The 22647-nt window shown below is 37.4% G+C and overlaps 1 protein-coding gene across 13 annotated transcripts in view; it reads right to left on the minus strand.

The window, feature by feature from the left end:
• Positions 1–22647, minus strand: part of Sox6 (SRY-box transcription factor 6) — a 543724-nt gene that overhangs the window by 203461 nt on the left and 317616 nt on the right. For all 13 annotated transcript variants that reach the window (XM_036195545.1, XM_036195551.1, XM_036195535.1 and 10 more), the window contains one exon: positions 12953–13042. In XM_036195545.1, coding sequence (XP_036051438.1) covers positions 12953–13042 — 90 coding nt within the window. The remainder of the gene's footprint in view (positions 1–12952; positions 13043–22647) is intronic.

The following is a 22647-nucleotide window of genomic DNA, read 5'->3' on the forward strand; positions in this document are numbered from 1 at the left end:
TACACACTACCAACAATGGTAATTCCCTCTGAATTCCAGAGCAAGAGAGGGGCTTAGCATTTTAAAATTCCCATGGAAATCAAATGTATTTTAAGTATCAGCTTTGATTATTTAATCAGACAACTTGCATTTTGCCCTGGCTAATTTTGAAGGCTGATAATATTTTACTCATAAAAATAATTGTGCACCTGTTGTGATGAGAGTCTGGTTAAACAAATGTGAACAGGGATGCGACTCTTTGCTTTAACTGCAAGAACACAAATCTCTTATTATTACAAGAAGAAACCTATTTTTTAAAAAGCATGGAATGGATCTCATTTAGACCCGATCTCTTCTACAGAGAGATATTTAAGAATATCATAAGAGCACACACAACAAATAGCTGAGAGAAAACACTGGATGAGTCTACTGAAGCAGATGCCTGTGGAATCCCACCTCTTCATCAAAACCTGCCTTCATCTGCCTCACTCCCTCTCCTGGCCAAACCATCTTAATGATGTTGAGCCATTTCTGTGAAATGTGTACTTTTCTTTCCAGTTTATGATCAAAGGAGAAAATAAAATGTGGGTCAACAGAAACTCTACCCTTCTCGCACTTTTCTTATTTTCAGACCCTTTCAGCATTAGAGGTCTTTTCCAGTACCCAAATTCTCTAAGCTTTTTAAAAAAAAAGTCTGGGCAATCATGAAGAGAGTCAAACTTGGACCTTTTTCTGTGGTTTCTGTCATTTTGAACAAACTTCCTAAAAGCTACCAACTTGTGTCTATTTAGTCCACTTCTGGGTGTAATCAATACCTAAGTGCTGGAAAGAGGCTCAAGGAAAAATAATTTACCTGAAGTTAAACTAGCTAAAACATGTAGTGGGTAGCCATTCCAGCCTTGGCCTGGAAGTTCCAACCCCCATTGAGGCTTCGGTAACGGTCACACCTACAAGGCCGGGCAGAGAGAAGACACTGAAGACCCAGGATCCAAAAGAGAAGGATCTCTTGGTGCCTGGACTCTGGATGCTGGAGGTAGACCGAGCAGAGTTCTCCAGAGAACACCGCCGGACTGCGCTATACCTTTGCCAGACCATACAATCTACCTATCCCTTCATTTGTAAGTAACGCCACAAAATAAATCTCCCTTTTAACTACATGGAGTCACCTTAATAATTTCATCAATAAAAACATGCATTCAGTTATAGCGTTTCCCACTGACTCTGAAGACAGGTGGTGTGGTTGATGGTCCACCCTCTGGAAGGCTGTATTCAAAGTGGAGTTATTTTATGTTACCAAACTTGGAGGACTGTGTTCTTTACAACGTAGAGCCTATGCTAATTTTATCCTGGTAAAGCAACATATGTTTACCACTAGGGTTCAGAAAGTAAGTGAATTTTTAAAAGTGACCTAAATTCTACAGAGTTTTCTTTTTCAATAGTTTAATGTAGACATTTGGATTGAAGGGGAATCACAAATAAATGAATAATTGCATCAAATTTCCACAGTGCATTAAATATGCACTCAGTGGTAATTACCAACATTGGTAACAAATTTAAAATGTAGAGAATAATGTACAATTTATGCTCAGTGCATAGTCCTTATTCATAAGAACAGCATTTGGACAAAAATATACACATTTTATTAAGTGGTCTGCCTGTTCTTTGCTTTTTTTTTTTTTCCATTCAGATAAATGACCTAAATACTAGGATTGTGGGAGGTCCAGAACCATGTGCCAATTTTTATGGGATGTTACCATGACCCCCTGAGAATGTGCTCAAGAGCTAACTCTAAACTAAGACAATACCTAGGGTACACCTAGCACTTACTGTGCTAAACACAGAGCATTGGTAGGGTCCAACAGAACAAGAGACTAAATAATGTCCTATGAGTTCTTCTTCCAAGAATTAGTCATGTGTAAATATTACCACAAATGTATATTTTAAGCACTTATAATTTATTCAAATGAAGAAGGCTGAGGTGAAATACAGCAAATGAATGCTAGTATATTTTAAAAATGTTTTTCTCTAGTTTGCATTTACTAAAATCTCTGTATAAGGGCTAAGACAAATGTATACATAGTAAATTTCAGCTACCACAGTTACTTTTGAAACAAATTAAGCCAAACCAGGAAAGGTAGCTCAAACAATAATCTCAGCACTCAAGAGGCTGAGGCAGGGGGATTGCCATGAGTTCTCGGCTAGCCTGAAGTATAGAGTAATATTTTTCCAAAAAATACCCCAACCCCTCCCCAAACAAAACAAAACAAAAAACTTATGTCAACTATGTGTCAGAAACGTTAAATGTAGATACCCTATTTTAACAAAAAAGAATCAGCTACATTGGAAATCACTTAAATTTTTGAGTGAGACAATTTGACCTTGACCTCCTTGCTTAAACACAATAGTTTAATAATACTACAGAAGGCTTGGGAGGTCTATGGTAGCTAACCTGCCTATTGTAACAAGATGGAAATAAAGCTGGACTAATGTGTACCAGGCCTAAATTATCTGAAAATGTTTTAATTATCAACAACTTGATTTTTGTTTGATCAAACATTAACAACATACTCTGTGTTGTAAACTTGACAGGTCTGTATGATAATGTCAGTTTCTTGGCCTATGAGATCTCCTCTCAGACTTATACATGCTGGTTCATTTCCTATAAAATCATTTGTGATATGAAAGATGGCTACAAAATACCCTTCTTCCTGTTCCCACTGGAAACCAGCCAGAAACTTCTTTTTTTTTTAATAACACTATATGAACTAATGAATACATATACTTGCTTCTATGTCCCTGCCACCACTAAAGGTTCCAGACATCCCAACCCACTTGAAGCCAACCAATCATTTCAGATAAGCTGCAAATCTCTACAGGGCTGATTCCACCTCCATGGAATCATCAAAATGTAGAGTAAGTAAAACTTCAATTGATGTCTTGGGAAACATTTTATACTCAGTTCTTCTCACTTTTATGGAAAAATGAGACTGAATTTGTCACCCAGTGTTGTGAAATTATCATGCCAACCTCTGAGAGCAGTTTCTTTCTGCTTGGCTAAATGTGCCATTCCACTTGCAGACCCTTCTTTTTATAACAGTCCCTGTCAGTGAGTCTTATGTGCTACAGGTGTGAATTAAAGTATGGGTGAATGTATGGATGTTAATGGCTATGTTCTGGGTTTGTATACTAATTTTGAAATTTAAAAAAAAAAATGTTTCTGTTCAAAGAACATTACCTACTGTGGTAGAGAACTCCATCTCCTATAGCCCCCCATCAGCCTACATCTGATACACATCATTAAAACTCGTGTGTTTTCACTAATTCCACCAGGAGAACTACAGATGGCCTGCTAGCCACCATTTCCTGGTAAGCCATCTGAAGGGCTTCCAGGAAATTGCTAATGACCTTCATTTGACTTAAAATCTAGACTGCAATTAGTAAAGGTTTTCTTCTCCATACTGGTTGTGATGTTTATTTTCATCATAGCAATCAGGAAGGAAAAAGGTATGGTGTGCTGTTTTCATGTTATATCAAAATTTATCCCTTTTAATTTTGCTATATCCCCGATGGACTAATGCATATTAATGTAATCATAATTGCACAAGAACATTTTAGTTCTTTTTACTTCTACCCAATTTTGCCTTCTTTCTGACTCTGGTATGTAGCTCTTGCTAAAATTAGCCTTTTAAAAATGGAATCACTGGGAATATTTTATAATTGGAGACTATTTTTACATTTAAGAATCTTTCATAATTAAAACTTTTGAAACCAAATATGATTTTAAAGTTTTGTGTTTTAATTATAATAATTAACTACAAGAAAGAAGTTTCCGATTCTTATTCATTAAATTTAAAATATGATTATGTGGTCAATGCAGTAACAATAAAGAACAATTTTAGCCAGTGTTATATTTATCAGCAGAACCTGCTATTAAACTTTAGTATTTTCTTTTATGTAAACATTGATTTCGCTAATTAGATTCATCTGATCTCACCCCAACATATCGATTTCTTTTAATCCCAACAGTTAACAATGAGTCTAATGTATCATAATACTTTAGACCTTAATCATATAGTAGGAATTTTTGCCGGTAGCTTTTGTTAGAATTTTAATTAAGAAGACCTTGCATCTCCAACCTCCAGTGGAGGGGGGAGGTTTTAATTGCTTGCGTGTATATCACACAGACTTCAAAAGAAGGAAAAGATGTCTATAACAGAGAGTACAAAGGCAAGCTCTGAGATGTCTACACTCATGTAAAGCGGTGTAATTAGAAACCGTGGGTGCTGCTGGATTCAAATGCGTATATGGGTTCAGAAGGGACTGCTTTGTGCATTTGGTGCTGGCTAAAGGAATCCAGGAGTTCTCCTGTAATTACTTGCTATTGATTACAAGACAACCAAAAGACTTTGTGAAATTGGCTAAACATGTTATTTGGAGCAGAATAGTAAGTTTCTGCCTTAGTAATTTACCATGTGGTTTAGAGCAGTGACATTCTGGACTGCTCTGGAGAAAAGCAAGTCAGATTGTATTGCAGACAAAAAGCCTCCAGCCCTAATTTTTGGAGTGTCTGTGATTTTCAATGTGACTCTGAAGTTGTACACCACAGGGACATTTACAAAAGGCACTGGATCAATCAACTATACCATCTCATAAGACTAGTAGGTAAGAAGACAGCACCCCTGAGTTCACAAGCTAGTGTCTAAAACAACTCAGTGCATTAAAAAAAATTCAATTTAGAAGTTTCAAATGCATGAAATCTAAACAAACCCAGACTCATTATTATTTGAAGCAGTTTTTTTTTTTAATCACCAGATGAATAAACTTTGCTGATTTTATTGGCAAGCTGGCACAAGATTCACCCTTAAGTGTTCTTGTTTTGTTTGTAGGATTTATTTATTTTTATATGTATACATGAGAGCCTGCTTATATGTATGGGTACCATGTGTATGCCTGGTATCTGTAGAGGTCTGAAGAGGACATCAGGTGTCTTGGAGCAGGCAACTGTAAGCTACCATCTTGGTACTGGGAATTGAACCTGGGTCCCCTGCAAGAGTATCAAGTGTTTTTAGCTACTGAGCCATCTCTCCAGGTCCATTTCTTCTTTTTTGAGGAATACTAGATACCATTTATGAGTAGAAACTCAAGAAAAACTCACTTATAAATGAATATACAAAGTATACAGTCATAATTCCTTATACAGCCAAATAAGTCCTATGATTGTTTATAACAGAAAAGAGATTCTGCTAAAAAGAAGATTCTGAAAAAAGAAAAAGAAATAGAAAAGACTAAGTGAGCACTTTAGTTTAGTAGGAGGCACTGGGCATGTCAGTCAGTCAGTGACTATGATGCAGAACCCTGATTCTGACCTTGGAGAGAATAACCCTGCCTAATCTACTTCTAGAACACCCTGCCCTCTTTGATCTCTAAGACCCATCATGCACTGAAATTAAGCCAGGACTTAAGCCATACCTGTCCTTTCCTTTGAGGGTTCCTACTAGCAGACAAACTGAAATGAACCAGGCCCTCAGAAGCACTTCACAGGGCTGTCAGAATGAAGTTCCCTTGAGGTCCCCACTGTGTGTTACTTGTGTGCTGTCTCTTTGGTTTTGGAGACAGTCTCACTGTGTAGTTCTGGCTCACCTTGAACTCACAATGTAATCTAAGCTGGCCTCAAACCCACAATCCTCTTACCTCAGCCTCCTGAGTTCTAGGATTACAGTCCTGACCACCATACCCAGCTTATGTTTATGTTTTTACTTCAGTATTTGCCAAGCATGGTTGTGATAGCTTGGGTTATGTGATATACAGTTCCTAACTTTAACTCTTCTTTTTTTTATTTGTTTTGTTTTTGCTTTTCAAGACAGGGTTTCTCTGTGTAGTTTTGGTGCCTGTCCTGGATCTCGTTCTGTAGACCAGGCTGGCCTCGAACTCACAGAGATCCACCTGGCTCTGCCTCCTGAGTGCTGGGATTAAAGGTGAGCACCACTGCCACCTGGCTAACTTTAACTCTCCTAGGAATGACCCTGATGGAAGAGCAGTGCCACACCTCTGCTCTTTGGTGTAAATGCTGAGAACTGAAGCTGACTAAGGTGAAATCCCCCAGACCCAGCAGTGAATACTACACATGACTGTACTTCAGTAATAGCTTTGAAAAACACTGGGACCATTTGCACAAATGTCACAGGAAAGCGTATTTCCAGTCATTTTTCCATCAGGAAAAAAAAAACAATAAAAAACAAACAAACAAAAAGAAACCACTTCATTTTTCTAAGCTGTAGAAGGCTGGCCATACCTTAACTGCATCTACCTTATACCTAAATGTGTATAATGAAACACTTAATCACAAATAACACTAGAAAGGAATTCTTTTCCTTATTTCCTTCATCAGCTGGGTGCTTGACAAACACAAGCTAACTCAAACCAATGTCACTGTTTCCCTAACACAGTGCCCAAAGAAGCGCCTTCACATAAAGCATGAGATGCCAGCCGCCATATCCAAGAGAAGATATGCAAAGCAGGAAGACCGGCACAAAACCTTTCCTATAAACTGGAAAAGGTGAGCCTCTGCACAGCATAGGGCACAAATCCTCATGCTGCAAGCATGGCTCAGGGGCTATGCCTTCAGAAATGTGTCAAACCGTGGCTCTCCTGGAATCCCCCCACACACACACATGGCACAACTCAAACCTGCCCACACTCTGTCTTCTTGCCACATGTCTCCACCCTTCTCTCAGTTATTTAAGAACAGATGGCAACAAGTACTGTATAGTGAGCCCATGTTGCCTGTGTCATGCTGTGTGTCAAAACCAATGGTATGTGCAGAGCCAGTGTGTACCATGAGAGAGGCCAGGAGCCTGGCCCAACTTCTCCCTCTGACAGTTTAAGGACTCAGAGAACTTACCACCACTCTATTATATTGAGCAGAGACTTCTGAAACCAAGTTCAGACCCCACTTCTACAACTTTCAGCATCATTTTGAACAGCTTATTTTCTGTTGTTGTTGTTTTTTTAACTCAGTTGTAAGAATCAACTATCATAAACATAAAATATTTTAGATTTTTTTTTGTTATTTTCTGTCTGGTTGGTTGGTTGGTTAGTGTTTTGAGACAGTCTCATTATGCCCTGGCTGGCCTGGGAACTTGTAGCCTAGGCTAGCCTCAAACTCACAAAGATCTACTTGCCTCTGCCGCCCTAGTGCTAGGATTAAAGGAGAGAGTCATCATACTTGGAATCTTTTGTTTTGTTTTGTTTTTTTCAAAGAGGGACTCATTATGCAGCCCTGGCTGTCCTGAAATTCACTATATAGACCAGGCTGGGCTCCAACACAGAGATCTACTTGTCTCTGCTTCCAAGTGCTGGGATTAAAGGTTTATACCATCATGCCTGGATTCCCTTTATTTTTTTTTTTTTTACTCATGGTAATCCTCCTGCGTTAGTCTTCCAAGTCTGGGATTAAAGATGTAAGTCATTACTTACAATTTTAGGTACTTTTATGCTTCTATTTTGTAAACAATAAAGAATCTCACAAGATTTATTACCATGATTCCTGTTGATATGGGATGAAAACTTCTATGTTCCAGGCAACCTGAGTTAACACATATAAATCTAACTGTATCAATGTCAGATGCCCCAACTTCTTCAAATGTTGTTTTGTGTTTTAAGAACAAGCTCCCTGTTACCCCAACTCCCTAAAACAGCACAAAACAGACATTTGCTTTTCTACTCAACACAACTTCAAGTCAGAGAGCATGTATCAGGCTGATCCCCTCCTGCCTGTCACAATAAATATTCTGGGCTCTTCACCATAAGACTGCTGCTATTCAACTCATGAAAGTCACCATATTTTATCCCCAAGTAATATGGTGACTGAAAAGGAGATGACCTGCAGAAATATGGGAAATATGGCAGTACACAATGTTGTGGAGCTTTCTCCTGGTGTATTTAAAGGGTGTTAGGGGATATTTTAGGTGTTCATATCACATTGAGAAAAACAGAATTCTTTGAGGTGATGTTCCTATCAATTGGCTTGGCTGCAACCACCCATTAATACAAACATACTGTTTTATGCCTTAAATATAAACAATAAACCAGTGGCTGGAGAGATGGCTCAGTGGTTTTAAGAACTCTTGCTGCTCTTCCAGAGGACTCAAATTTGGTTCTCAGCATCCATGCCTAACAGCCCCCAAATGCCTGTAACTCCAACTCAATGGGATCTGACCCTTCTAGCTTCCTCAGATACCTGCATTGCTATGTATATATCCTCACATAGGCAATTCTATACACATAACTAAAAATAACAAAATACACTGTTAAAGAAGCAATATAAACACGAGTGAAGACACAGACTCCACGAGAACCCAGACTGATTCTCAAACTTCAGCTGTACTTTGCCCACTATCCACTGGTCTCAGCAGTCTCAGGGTACTTCATTTGGACAGTATTGCATGAAGGAACTTTTAAGTGAAATCTTTAAAAGACATTACTGCTTCTTAGTTGTGGGGGCATATTAAGGTCTCTGGATTGAAGGTTCATTTTTCAATATTCTCTAATCTATTCTCTGGCCCCCACTTTTTTGCTCTGCTCTCTAGTTCTTGAATAGTCCACTAGAATTGATGTAGCTGTTCCTTCCTTTCAAAAACTTTGTTACATTGTATGACTTTAAAATAAAATATAAAGTTACAGAAAATATATAAACATAGATTAGTTAGCAAATCAGGTAATTATTAAATACTCATAAAATGATACAAATTCTAAAAGCACACAGTGGGGGGTATATAAAGGTATTTATAGAAACATACTAGCAACCAAGTACCTTTATTATTAAGTTTAAAAGGTTTTAAATGAAGCATTGAATGTGGGAAGTTAGAGTATATAAAAACAAATAAAAATATGACTAAAATAATGAAGAAACAGTTAAAACAGAATCAAGACAATGTGACTGGTGTGCTGAAAAGGGGTAGCACCAAGACACAAGCCCTGACACCGCCTCTTCAAGGGACATGGGTAAATGTAGGGAAATTACTGCCAGGGCAACAGGAAAGACAAAAGGAAAAAACAAATTTGCAAAAGTGAAATTCAGATATGTAACAGGAAATACACAGAAGACCTGAAATGACAGATGCTATACAATAAATCAATGATAACACATTTGAAAATCTCACAATCTATATGATGTTAGAAAAAAATATGACAAAACTGACCTTACAAAGTAGAAAATGTTTTTAGGCTTTAGTGTTTTTCTGTATATATTATTCAGAATTTCAAGAAAGAAGTAATATACGTATAATCTACTTGCTAGTTTATATTATCTTAAAAAGGGAAGAAAAGGTCCATTCTACTTTGAACTCCAAAAGTAATAATGTTATATAATATGTACATATGTACAGTATATATACTACCATATATATACATATAGATAGATAGATAGAGATATATATAGAGAGAGAACAAATAAATAAGTCACAAATCTGCCCAATTTATGAGAGATACATCCTGTAGGACATTTGGAAGAGACTACCCCACAATTAAACTGAGTTTATTTCACAATAAATTCAAAGCCCCCAAACCAGCAAGGTGTGCCATGAAGCATAACACAATTCCTCATAGTGAGTTCTAAGGGACTAGAACTAGAAGTATATTGTTAATGGGAAAGAATAACTGGTGTAGGCGTGGTGGTATATACTTATCATTGGCATAAGGGGTAGAGGCAGGGGAAGCAAGTGTCCGGGTCATCCTTGAGTATTATAAATTCAAGGCCAGCCTGGGCTATGTGAGATGGTATTTCAATAATAAATTAGGTTATCTCAATACAAAGTATGGAATACTAAAACCAACACTATAAATGAAAAATTATATCAAAAATATTTGCTACTGACTCTATTGCTCAATACTCTTCTTAACAGACTAGGCAATGTGATATGAAGTAATGAGACAAAGAGTCATTCTTGTCAGCTGCAACATGATTAGACCTAGTAAGCCCAATAAACTAAACCAGCAAAATTAATTTATAAAACTTAGTATAATCTCTAAATATAGTAACCGAAAAAAAAGGAAGATTAAGTGTATCTCAAATATGGATAAAACACAAAAGGAAATGTGCAGAATTAAAACCAAACCTTTCCTGAGGAGCATACAAGAATTAATTAAGGAGATGGAAGATAGCTTGGTGGCTAAGAGCATTATAGCAAATGATCTGAGTTATGTTCCTAGCATCCTCATGGTGGTTCACAACTGTCTGTAACTCCAGTTCCAGGGGAATCTAGTGCCCTCTTTTGGACACAATGTTCACTGCATGCAAATACATGTAGGCAACATACACTCTCACACACACACACACACACACACACACACACACACACACGCACAGGCACACACACACACACACACACTATAAATAATCTTTTAAAAAATAGAATAAATTGTTATCAATGAAAATATGCAATTTTATAAAGATTTCTGTTCACCCAATAGTTTTATATAAAGGTAATTTTAAAACATTTTGGAATGTTAATTAACACACTGATAAAAAATAATCCAAGATAAACTTTAGAAAAGTATGAAAATACCTTTGATAAAAGTTATGATAAATGTGAAATATACTATATTAATAATTATTAAAGTACTAGTAAAAGTTTATATAAATGGTTCCAAATGCATAATTAAAGAAAGATACTACTCCCAGTCTAAAGAGATCTGAGCATTCAGTCATAGTGTATAATGTTATTTTTTAACTACTTAAAAAAAAATATAACTCTAGTTGACATAATACATCAAATATATTCAGGAGGGAAGACAAGTTTAAATGTTTCAACACATAACCAACTAACTGAGAGAGAGAGAGAGAGAGAGAGAGAGAGAGAGAGAGAGAGAGAGAGAGAGAGAGACTGTAGATCATCTTTAAATCCCAGAGAAATGCTACCAAGAGCAGGACTGCAGCTGGCCAAGTCACATATAGAACAACAACAAAAAAAAAGTGTGTTCTCTCAGCAACAGTTAAATCAAACCACTTTAGCTAAGATTTTTAATGTCTAAATTAATGTATGATTGCTATATTTTCTATATGTAATATATAGTGACAACATGCTAAATGTATGAAAAGAAAAATGTACAAGAAGTTAAATGGAAAATTCAGTAATAATATTATCATTTATGTCTATAAAATTCAAACTGGCTCACCATTGGAAGCTCACATAACCTACAAGACCTCCAGAGAAATGGGGTACAAAGGCTTGATTCTGTGTGTTTCACTTTTGAGAATTACTCATTTTGAGCATCTAAAACTTATGCTTTTTTTGGATTTTAAACTCATAATTAGAATTAAGTATAAATAAAAGTGAAAGGTATGGGAAAACATACCCTGAAGTGTATAAAAAGCCAGGGTTTATTATCAAGGAGATAATAAAGTGTTAGCTTCCAAGCTGCTAGGAAAAAGCAAGACCCCCATCACTCATGTTGGCAAACGCTTGCCTTTGCATAAGCCATTTCTGTCCTCACTGTTATAAAAGCAATGGCTCTGGAAAGAGAAGAAAACACAAAATGATGTGTGAAGTCACACAGCCCGTGTTGTTGCAGCTGGATGGAGAATATGTCACTAATGACTTTTCTTTCTACCCATCAGTTATGTTGAGATTCCATTTTTCCAAAATAGCAAATGGCCTTTATGAGTACAAAGCAGAAGCAGTAAAGTTCAAAATAATATTCCATTTCCACTTGATTTTGACACTCTGTTAGTTAATGGAATGAATTATTAATTACTCATGATGAAAGGACAACTGTTCTCAGCATTCAAGTTGAATGGGACAGAGCTCTACCAACTTTCTGTGATAAATTAAAAACATTTTCATGAGATATCTACTACCAAATGGTTGTCTGAAGCTAAACAACCCAAATTGGTTTGGTAAATCCAGAGAACTAGTGGGATTAAGTCCCTGACGTGTTTGTTCCTGCAGACAGAGTGTGGAAATCTGTGAGAGATGACTGGCAGCATTACTAGGTGTCCTGGCTTCCTCTCATGGCACAGAAGTAAAAGACTGTAACACTTCTTCTCCAGGAGTCCACAAGAAGAGCTGGAGTAGGCCAGAAGCACAGATATTTTTACTCACAGGCTAATGTAATGCTGAAATACACTGTACTCCTCCGTGTCTTAAATTTTAGAAGAATGACATACAAGCAGGGGGTGAAGCTACAGGGCTTCCTAGCACCTTGCCTAGTTCCTGTTCAGTTCAGTTCCCAGAACCACAACAATAAATAAATTAGAAAACAAAGATATTCTTGGAGTCTAAGCACAGGAAGTGCTAAGTCTCAGAACTCACTTTGCCGCGAATCGATTCCTAATCCTCTGGGCTCATCAACAGTAACCATCACTGTAACCTGCACGCCCCAGTACTCTGCTGAGTGCCAAGTGCTACAGGTGTGGGTCCTTACCATGTGTCAACTTTCCCAAGGATCTTAGGATTAGATGCTCTTATCACCTCCACAGGGACAGGAAGTACAAAACAGAAAAACCCAGTGCTTTGACAAAACTACTCAGGTAAAATGACAGAGGCAGGATGGGAACCTAGGTAAATAGGTCTCAGAAATCAGCCATAAAATGTGATGCAGGCCATATTCCATCTGCTTTTGTAGGTATTTCATGGATATCTTCTTTCCAGCAAGAGAAATTCACACAAATAACTTCAATCTATAAACTGAGGTACTATTAGGATTCTTTAAACTGCTCTGCACTGTTTACAAAACTTTGCCTCCATCATTTTTAATCAAGTAAATTCACAAGGTAGTTTGTACACTTACATCAGGGACAGCAAATGTCCATAGTGTACACCTTACAGAGAAGACATTCAGGAATGTGTCACACCTACTTTTCCCAGGATAACCTAGTTTAGAAGTAAGAACTGATCGTCCTGGCACAAAGAATAGCAGCTGTGTGGGGTATGTGAAGTAACATCTGACACATATGATACTTTTTATATTTTACCTTTGATTTCTCCAAGAAGTTCACTCGTATTTAGTCGTTCCATTTTTTCCTTCCAATCTTTTGAAAGTAGTTTTTCCATGCAGGAGGAATCTATTAATATACAAAAGTAAGTATTAAAGATGTATATTACAGAGTCAGAGAGCCCTTGGGAAACAATCAAAAGCTGTTATTTGAATTCTACCATTACTCTATTATAAAACACCATGACTAAGGTAAACTACTGCTCCAGGTGATAGTGTTCCATAACCCACACTAACAGCTGAAATCTAGGGATATTTAGTTAACGTTTATCATTTATCAGACTGATAAGACAGAACAAAGGTTCACCCCTACAACTTTAAATTTATATGATACTTCTTTTAGCCCAGGTTATATTTTAAAAGTCTAAGCAAAAATTATATGCTGTACAAGGAACAATGATAAATTGTTAACAGAGAAGAGGCCAATTGACCTGTAACCACTTAGCCCTTAAAAAAAGAAATCCAACTTTTGCAAAACTAAATCATAGACAAGTAAATAAATCAAGACACTCTTCGTACCCTCATAGTGAAAACTGCTAAAACTTTTATATAAAAATAACACACATGTTTATTAAGGAAAACACTTATTTAATTGGATCATCTGTCCTAGCACATGTTCAAATAATGTTCTAGAATACAGGGAGCAATTACATCTGTTTTATAAGGATTCATAAGATTACAGAAATATAAACATGAGAACGCCATAATAATGATCTATTTTTTCCTACATGCACTGTTTTCTTTTCTGGCTTCAGATAGATTTGCAAGCAGGCCTCCTGCTTACAACTGTCTGCATGTATGCATGTACCTTTTCCAGACTCACCTCTTAACAAATCGGCTATGTTTCCAGAGAATGCAGATTTTAAAACTCCCATTAAACTTTAGCATTCCAACTGTCAAAGTGTTGATAATTTTCTTTTAGCATTATATTTAAAATGGTTTCTCGGTTCCAAATGCTTTTTCTCCCCCATATCAGCACCTATCTCTTGAGCATTTTCTCTTTCTTTTTTCCTCCTCTAGCTTCCAAATCGGCCTTGAATTTTTCAGATTGACAGTTAGGTTAAGATGTCTCTAAAGGGCTTTAGAAACTAGATAAGCTTTGGAAAAGGCAGTGGTCCTTGCTTAAGAGATGGGAAGACCTTCACATGATTAGAAAGTATTGCCGAAAACAATTAACATGTGTTTGTGACAAGATCAATCAATCAGAGAATGGATGGAAGCCAGATCCTAGTGTCCTGAAAGGGCTGACATTGTCACAGGACCCTGTGACATTTCTACATAGAAATTCCATTAAGTGAAAACCATCTGCTCTTTCTTGACTTCTTCCACTTCACATTCATATGTGGGGTAGTTTGTTCAATGCCTATATTTTTCCAATATTAAAACTGAATTTATAGGGCTAAGGAGGCTTCAAATCTTCAAAGGCATGCCTGCGAGACATTTTTGTTTCTCCAATCAGTTTGGGATTTCTGAGCGAGATGGTAGTAACATTAGATAACAGATGAAAAAAGATCAATAAAAGATCTTAAATTTTATACTCTACTTTAGCTTGCTATATTTTCACCCATTCTTGTATGTTCTGTCCTTGCACTATACTGATACCCTCTGGCACAGAGGCAGGGGTCCAAAATGTCTGGTTAAGCTAGAGTTGAGATGATATACCCATAAGACAAAACCCCAACACATCAAGGACAGCTACAAAGTCAGGTCAAGTGCACACATATACACTAGATGTAAAGCATGTCTCTAATTTCTATAAATAGACTCAAAATACCCCAGAGATCCAAGGAAAGAATGCTGAAGCTCCATAAGAGATAAACATAGCTCTATGGACAACAAGAATGTATGCTGCAACATAAACCCAGCCAACTTCACACGGGAGCTACACATTGGCAGGCTCCAAGGCATTTGACATCTACTAAAACATCCATCCTTGTTAATGCTGAGATCCAGCTACACTAGCTCCTGCTTCAGTAGAAAAAGCTGAAGGAAAAAAGAAAACAAATTTTGTATGTTTACATTAATAGGCAAGAAGATATTTAATAACAACCACTGATAATATTTATCTAAGGTCACTAGCAGTCACTACATGCAACTTTATCATCCTTTAATCTTAATTCTAGAAGCCCTGAAATTAACACACAGTCTCTTGACTCCTCAACTGACTGTCAAGCCATCAAGGACCACATTGGTGCTGTAGAACAGAGCAAGTGAGATGAGTACGAAGGGCCAGAAGCTGGTTGTTACTGGAAGTTTCTCATCAAAGATAAGGAAACATGTAAAAGGTCCAAAGCTGCACATGAAAAGTTGTGTTGTCAAAGGTCAAAATACTGAACCAGTGCACACTCAGTATTTTAGTAGGGATGCTGGTTAAATGTGAGGCTCCCTCCCCATTCTACTACAACCTTCCTACACATCAACAGGATGGTAGCTTTGCAGAGGCAACTGGTCAGAGCAGATTTTATCCCATTGTGATTTAGCACAACCACAGAGATCAAAGAGGAAAAACTATACAAATGAGCCCTTACAATATACATAGAAAGAACAAAGAACAAAACAGTGTCTTCATACAACAGTCACAGTGATTCTGATGGGATAAAAAAGCCAAATGTCCCCTGGATAGTTTATGGTCTGTCACAGAACAAATATTTTTTTTTATTAATTTGAAAACAACTTTCCACTCAAGGAGACAATGACAATAAGTTTTATTATCTAAGTTTGACTGTTCCAACTTCTGTGAATAAACTGTCTGAAGCTACAGAACCAAATGACTCAAGATTGACAGAAAGAATCATAATACTACAGTACACATTGTAGTATCCCTACAATATAGAAACATTAAAAATGGGCATAACTTACAGTGCCTCAAATTTGTGTGGCATGTCATGTAGCATGTAGCTAGAGTTCACCCCTCTCACCCTGAGAGAGTTTAATTCCATCAGATAGTGCCTACTCAATGAAACACAGAGCCTCAGGTTATTTTGCCTATTATTTTATGAATGATGGGGTTTTTATTCTAGCTAGTTTCTATTTGAAGCAAAGATGTGACAATTCCACAGCTCTAGACGAGTACTCAGGTATACAGTTTTGGATAGGCTGGTTTTGGGGTGAGGGTGGGGTTTTTGTCTGTTTGCTTATTATTTCAAATTTAACTTTTTATCTTTCAGAAAACTTATTTTAAACTTTTTATAACAAAAGAAAAATACATTTCAGGACTGTTTTTATTTAAAATGTTCTGTACAACAGATTGCCAACATGGTTATGCTTCTTAGAAATTGAGATTTGAGGCTAAGTAAAGGAAATGCTTTACCATGGTGTACTAATGCACTGGCTTATAACAAATTTTATGGAAGAAGAGATGCTCAAGGTGGGATTATCTCCAAATCTGTAGACTGATATTTTAGGAATCATTTTCAGCTTGGAATATATATATATAATATACATGTACATATATATGACTTCAGGAGTTCTAACTATGATAAAGGTTTATCTTCTGTGTTGAAGAGAATAAATAAATCATAATCAAAGCCAAGAAAGAAGACAAAATGAGAAATGCTTCATATACTTTGAAACAGTTTATCTGTGAGTAAACATTTATTATTCCTTTCACTTCCATGTGATATTGAAAGTCAGAGGGCTAAAATGACACAAACATGACACACAAAAAAAGAACTTTCAAATATTTTAGTGAAGAAACAAATGCTTCAGTCCCTGTATACACATTTCTTCTTGTTCTAGTGATGCTTAAGACAATAGTAAAGGCATCCCTTTATTTCACCATCAGAAACATGTGTTTCAAATGCAACCACTTTCTTTGCATTCACAAACACTGACAATTTATCTGAAGTGCTCATGGCTTTTGTTTCCAGCCAAACCTGACAATGTACATTTATTCGCCCCTCAGCAGCCCCAAGCATTTTCATTAGGGACATACAGATACAGTTATCAGCTACTGTACAGTATTTTGCACAGTGGCAAGAGCTCCACAATACAGTGGGATAAAATTGGAGCTTGGAGAGCTTGAAGAGCACTCTTAAATTTTAATTAAAACCCTCCAAGCTCACTAAAAATAATTAGACACTAAAATGTGCCAGTTTTATTTTGAAGTCACTATAACATACAAAGCAATGCTCTATGATGACTGCCCCTACATGCGCACGTGCGCACGCACACACACACACACACACACACACACACACACACACACACACAATGAAACAACTGACTTTCCAAATAAGAACAAGGGGTATAAATAGAGTCTGTTTTCAACCAAGCTCTTCATGCCGGGAGCTGACAGAAAAGCCCACAAAGTGTGTTTTTCAGACTGAACCAAACAATCCTAGAAATAACTTCCCTAGCCCAGTGTGCAGATTGCCAACCAGCTCCACAGAAAATCCAGTGTGGAAAGAACAGTGCACACTATATCACTCAGCTTTTCTGATCCAAGAGCCAAACCTTTAACCTCTTAAATGTTTCTGCTAACTTAAAATATCTCATACAATGCTATACCCTGTCCTATTTTTAGGCAAGTAGCAAGAGAAAGCATGCCTTTCCCATACAGCAGGGCAGTGGTCTAAACATCAACACCGATGCTCTGCCAGGAAGAACTGGACTTCTCAAGCACTTGATCATTAAGGAATGCACCAACTGTTTTGGATAATCTCGTGCCAGTCCCCTTGTGCTCCACACTCCCCGGTGGGAGTGGCCAATCTTGTCCTACTCCTAACTCTTCATTTTCCTCCTCCACAGCAGGCCCTCTCTCCAAAAGATGAGAAGTAAGGCATTTATGCCTAGCAATGAGAAAGCAGGCTCACTTCCCCAAACAGACCAAAACTTTCAAACAATTAACCCTCCCCTCTTCTTTCAGATAAATTGCTAAGTATAAAATGCAATCTGTTCCCTTTGTTTACTCAATAAGAACAATTTGTAAATGACTCAAGGATAAAATTCAGAAAATGTTGTGCTAAATTAGAACCATTATAAACATGCTAATGACTCAATACTCAAGGAAAACATGCATGATCGGTGTGAAGGGAGATATTTCATTCCTGTAAAATTCTGTAGTGCTGCCTTAAAATGATTTGGTCATTAAATCAGATACAGTTCTTGCAGGAAAAATGTGAATTCCACAACCACTTTACTGAACAATATGCTGGGAGTGTGGGGGTGTTTGCAGGAGGGGCATGTAGGGGAAGCCACTGAGGTGTCGGAAATGTTGTTAGAAATGTTAGATGTGAGACTCTGGGGTGTTCGGAAGGAAGCAGAGGTCCCACATCTAAAACCTGCCAGACTCACAAGCAGGCATTTTCATGTCAGGCAATCTTTTCTCCAGGTGCTATTTTTATCTACCAGACCTTTTCTTAGGCCACTCTGACAACTGGCACAAAGCCTACATTCATGAAAGTCACACTGCTCTATATGAGCAAGCAAGAGGCATCTCTCTCATCTGCTTGCCAAGGCTCCTACCACCTAAACCATGAACACAGGGATCATCAACAACCCAACTCTCACCTGCTCATCAAAGCATAACCACTCAGGTGCCAATACAGGGAAGAAAGGTGACCTCCAGCTCGCAGTCTGGTGCTAGAGCTAGAGCACGAGCACTCTCATTTTGGAAATGAGGAGAAACTAAGTGGAGATGAGGAAGCCACAGGCATTGTGGACTTCAGACAGTGACAGCTCTGGCGCGCTTCTGTGCTTGCTTTACTGAAGACTATTTAAGTCACTGTTTGAACATCAGTTTTATGGTCTGTACAACACAGCAGCCAGCCACGGCAAGGGAACACTTTTACACTTACTAACAGTTGCTTCAGATGTGGACAGAAACACAAACTCTTTGGACAGGGGTGTGAACAATACAGGACCAAGCAGTGGTATCCAGCAGCCCAGTCTCCTACACTTGTTGCTTGGCTAGTCTTTCAGACCCTCCATTTTGCTTTTTCCATCATGCTTCATATGGTTTGAACTAAAAACTTTCCTCTCTTGAATACCATCCACTAAGCACTCAGGACAAAGTTCATTAAAAACTGCCCTGAACTCAACAGGTCATTTCTTCTAAGACAGGTTTCGTTTTTCCTGAGTGAGAAGGGCATGTGGGCCTCGGTTCTCTACTGTCAGCCCTTGCACATGAAACCTTCAGATGTCCACAGATTCACCATGATAGAAGTGTCTGTTAGAAACTGTAGGCACCCATATTTACTAAGCTATAGCCTATCAATGGCATTTCACCTCAGCTCCTGCTGCCTCTGCCACTTATAATCATCTACTACTTGTTTTACTATGTCAGATTCAATAGAACTGATTTTAAAAACAACATTGGATTATAGATATAATTTATTTTTGTGTGTCTAGTGTATCCTATATTCCATTTGTTTGTTCACTTTTTTTTATATAGGATCTGGTGGATCCTGGCCTGACCTAGCCTAGAACTCCCAGCATAGCCCAAAATGATCCTCCAGCTGTATATTAAATGCCAGGGATCTAACCCAAAGCCTTGTACCTTCAATCAATGACATCTCTTTTGGTCTATTTTATTGTGAATTGGCAACCCATGAAAGGGCAACATAATAGGAGACTGTAATATCCAGTGCGTTTCAGGTCCCTTCATTATTGGCCCTAGTGATACCTATTTGGAATTCTTGGTTTTTCCATGTTTAGACAAGTCCTCAAAAAATTGTCTCACTCCCTTCTGCATGCCTGGTGCTTTCTCAACCATCCTTTCATATGTCCTCATGACCAAAATGTCTCCCTCTTCTTGATAAACACACATATGCACACACACACACACACACACACACACACACACACACACACACCACCACCACCACCACCACCACCACACCTACTATTCTTAATGGCCTACACTAACTTACCACTTCAAATATCAAAGCTTATTCTCTAGATAGAATAACACTTGTCAAGCTTCTATTATCTCATTAATCTACCACTTAACTCTGAGCTTTACAATTCCTGTATCTGTTACTACCACTATTTATCAATTTTCACCATTGTATAGACTAATATATGGTCAAGTTCACTCTATTTTACATAACATTAAGTTGTTTGATGAAAAGAAATAACTCTAACACCACTTGGTATTTCTCAAAATTTGATTAACTCCAAACTCTGAAAAGTCCTTGATGTTGTTAAAAAAATCATTTTTATTGCACACCCAGTAATTACAGAAATAGTTTTACTAACATTTGTATTATTTTTCTTGGTTTTTATGTTTCAATATGTTTATATTAACTGGTATCATATATTATACCTATATACTTAAGAACAATTTATACATATGTCAAGTATGTCATAATATATATCTTAAACATTTTACCTTCTCAACAATGTGCCTAACTTACACTATAAAGTACTTTTTGATGAGCTACAGATTTTATTATTAACTTTTTCCTTCATGTCTAGTATTTCTAAGTCCAATGAAATGTTGTCTACACCAAGATCCAAAGGCTTTTTCTCCTATTTTCTTGTAAAAGCTTTATAGTTCTGCTGACTTGTATGCCTATCCTTGGGGACTAGATTTCACTCTATGCAAACTTACAAAGGAAAGAAATAACCAACAGTATTATTCAGCAATGACATCTATGAACCCCATGAATCACCAACATGGTATGATAACGCTAAGGTGAAGTAGTGGCACACATATCTTGTCAGTAACCGACAACTCTTTAATTGAATTTAAGACCTACCTGCTCAACAAGAGGGAAATCATACCTGATACTGGCAACCTAGCCAGCTACCCAGAGATAGTAAAGTCACAGATCTTGGAAAAGAACCCACAACACCATGTTACTAAACCACCATAATCTCTAATTACATTATAATTATTGGTCCTTATACCCACAGGTAAGTGTAGTCCTTGCCCCTCATCAAGGAAATTTTTCTTTGCAACAGACAGAGATCATTACAGAAAACCACAACCAATCAAAATGCAGAGTTCTGGAGCCCAGTCCCAGTGAATATATCTCCAAAACAACTTCCATCATAAGGTTGGGAGAATTTGCAAAAGAGGCAGCAGAAAGATAAGAGCCAGAAGACCAGGGAATTTACTGTGTCTCCTGGTAATGTCAAAAACTACACCCATAAAGTCTCACCGATAGGACTCCCTAAACATGAGCTGAACCAGGGTAACAATAGACATGTTAAATGGATGGGGAAAAACCATTAGGCCTCAACCCTACACAAAGAACTACAGGAACCTAAGGAAAGCTGAGAGTGGAAGAAGTAGTCTTCTCCCAAGAAGAGCACACAAATCAGTTATCCAATACCAAATGACCAGCCCTGAAAATGCACACACACACACACACACACACACACACACACACACACACACACACAGTGATATATATTGTGAGATGTATATATGTATATATATATATAGAGAGAGAGAGAGAGACAGAGACAGAGACAGAGAGGCAGAGAGAAACATAGATATACATCACAATTAAAAGAAAAGAAGCCATGGATTTTAAAAAGAACAATTTTGACTATTTTGGAAGGTATAGAGGGAGGAAAGAGAAAGGGGAAATGATGTAATTATAATCTGTAAAATAAAAGTAATAAAAAAGTTTTACAGTTCTGGTTTTATATTTAGAATGAAGTTCATTTTGTTTTGTGTGTTCTGTGAGTGAAAAAACAAAGCAAACTTTGCTTCATGTGTGTGTCCAGTTGTTTCAACACTATTTGTTTAACAATGCTTTTTTTTCCTTCTTAACAGAGCTGGGCAGGGCTTTCAGAGTCTGGGGCTTCTGCTGCTGGATTTCTGCCTGTTCTGCTGATGGTTCTAGCACTGCAACACCTTGAGCTTACACAGAACCAGAGCATGCTTTTGGCTGTACTTGGTCTTTAGCAGTTTTAAATGTGTCTTACTACAAAACAAAAGGTGGGATTTTTCTGAAATTTATAGGCCAATTTAAAATCATACTTATTGCTTAACATGTGCACGCAAAGTTTCAAATTTCTCTCCAGCATTGTCTTATCTAATCTGATACGTTCTTGTTAGAGTAATTTTCTATTATCATATAGTTAAATATATTTTGTAGCTGTATATGATATTTTTTCCTCTAATCCATAGTTGATTTAGAACATGTGATTTAATTACTATTTGGGAAATTTTTAATTTTCCTTTTATCATCAATTTTTAATCTTTTTCCATGTAATCAGTGAATCTACTCCTTATAAATTTAGAGACTTGCTTAGAGCACAACCTAAACTTTATGCAAAATGCTCCAAATTCAATTAAATGAATAATTATGAAGAAGTTTGCATGTGCCATGTGCTGTCACCTGCAAGTCCTGGGGATTTGCGGTTTTGTTCAGATCCTCTAAATACCTGGAGTTTTTAACAATAACTGAACTGTGGGTGTGCCTTTTGTTTCGACCCTTCTCTTTATTTTGAACCTACGTTATTAGAAGCACATAGAGATTGGAGCAGAAATACCACTGACACTTGTTTCTGCTCCATGGGACTGGAGGCTAACATTCTCAAACAAATTTAGATTTCCAGTAATTATGTCTTCAAAACTCCCTCAGCTGTCTCCTTCAGGCACTCCGGCCACCTGCGGGGCTCCCATCCGCTCCACTGGCTCTGCAGCCCTTTCATTGTCATGCTTTCCCCTTGCTCTTGTTCTCTGGTTTGGACAGTTTCTACTGAGGTGTCTTC

This window comes from Onychomys torridus, chromosome 1 (assembly GCF_903995425.1).
Source record: "Onychomys torridus chromosome 1, mOncTor1.1, whole genome shotgun sequence".
Classification (NCBI taxonomy): Eukaryota; Metazoa; Chordata; class Mammalia; order Rodentia; family Cricetidae; genus Onychomys; species Onychomys torridus.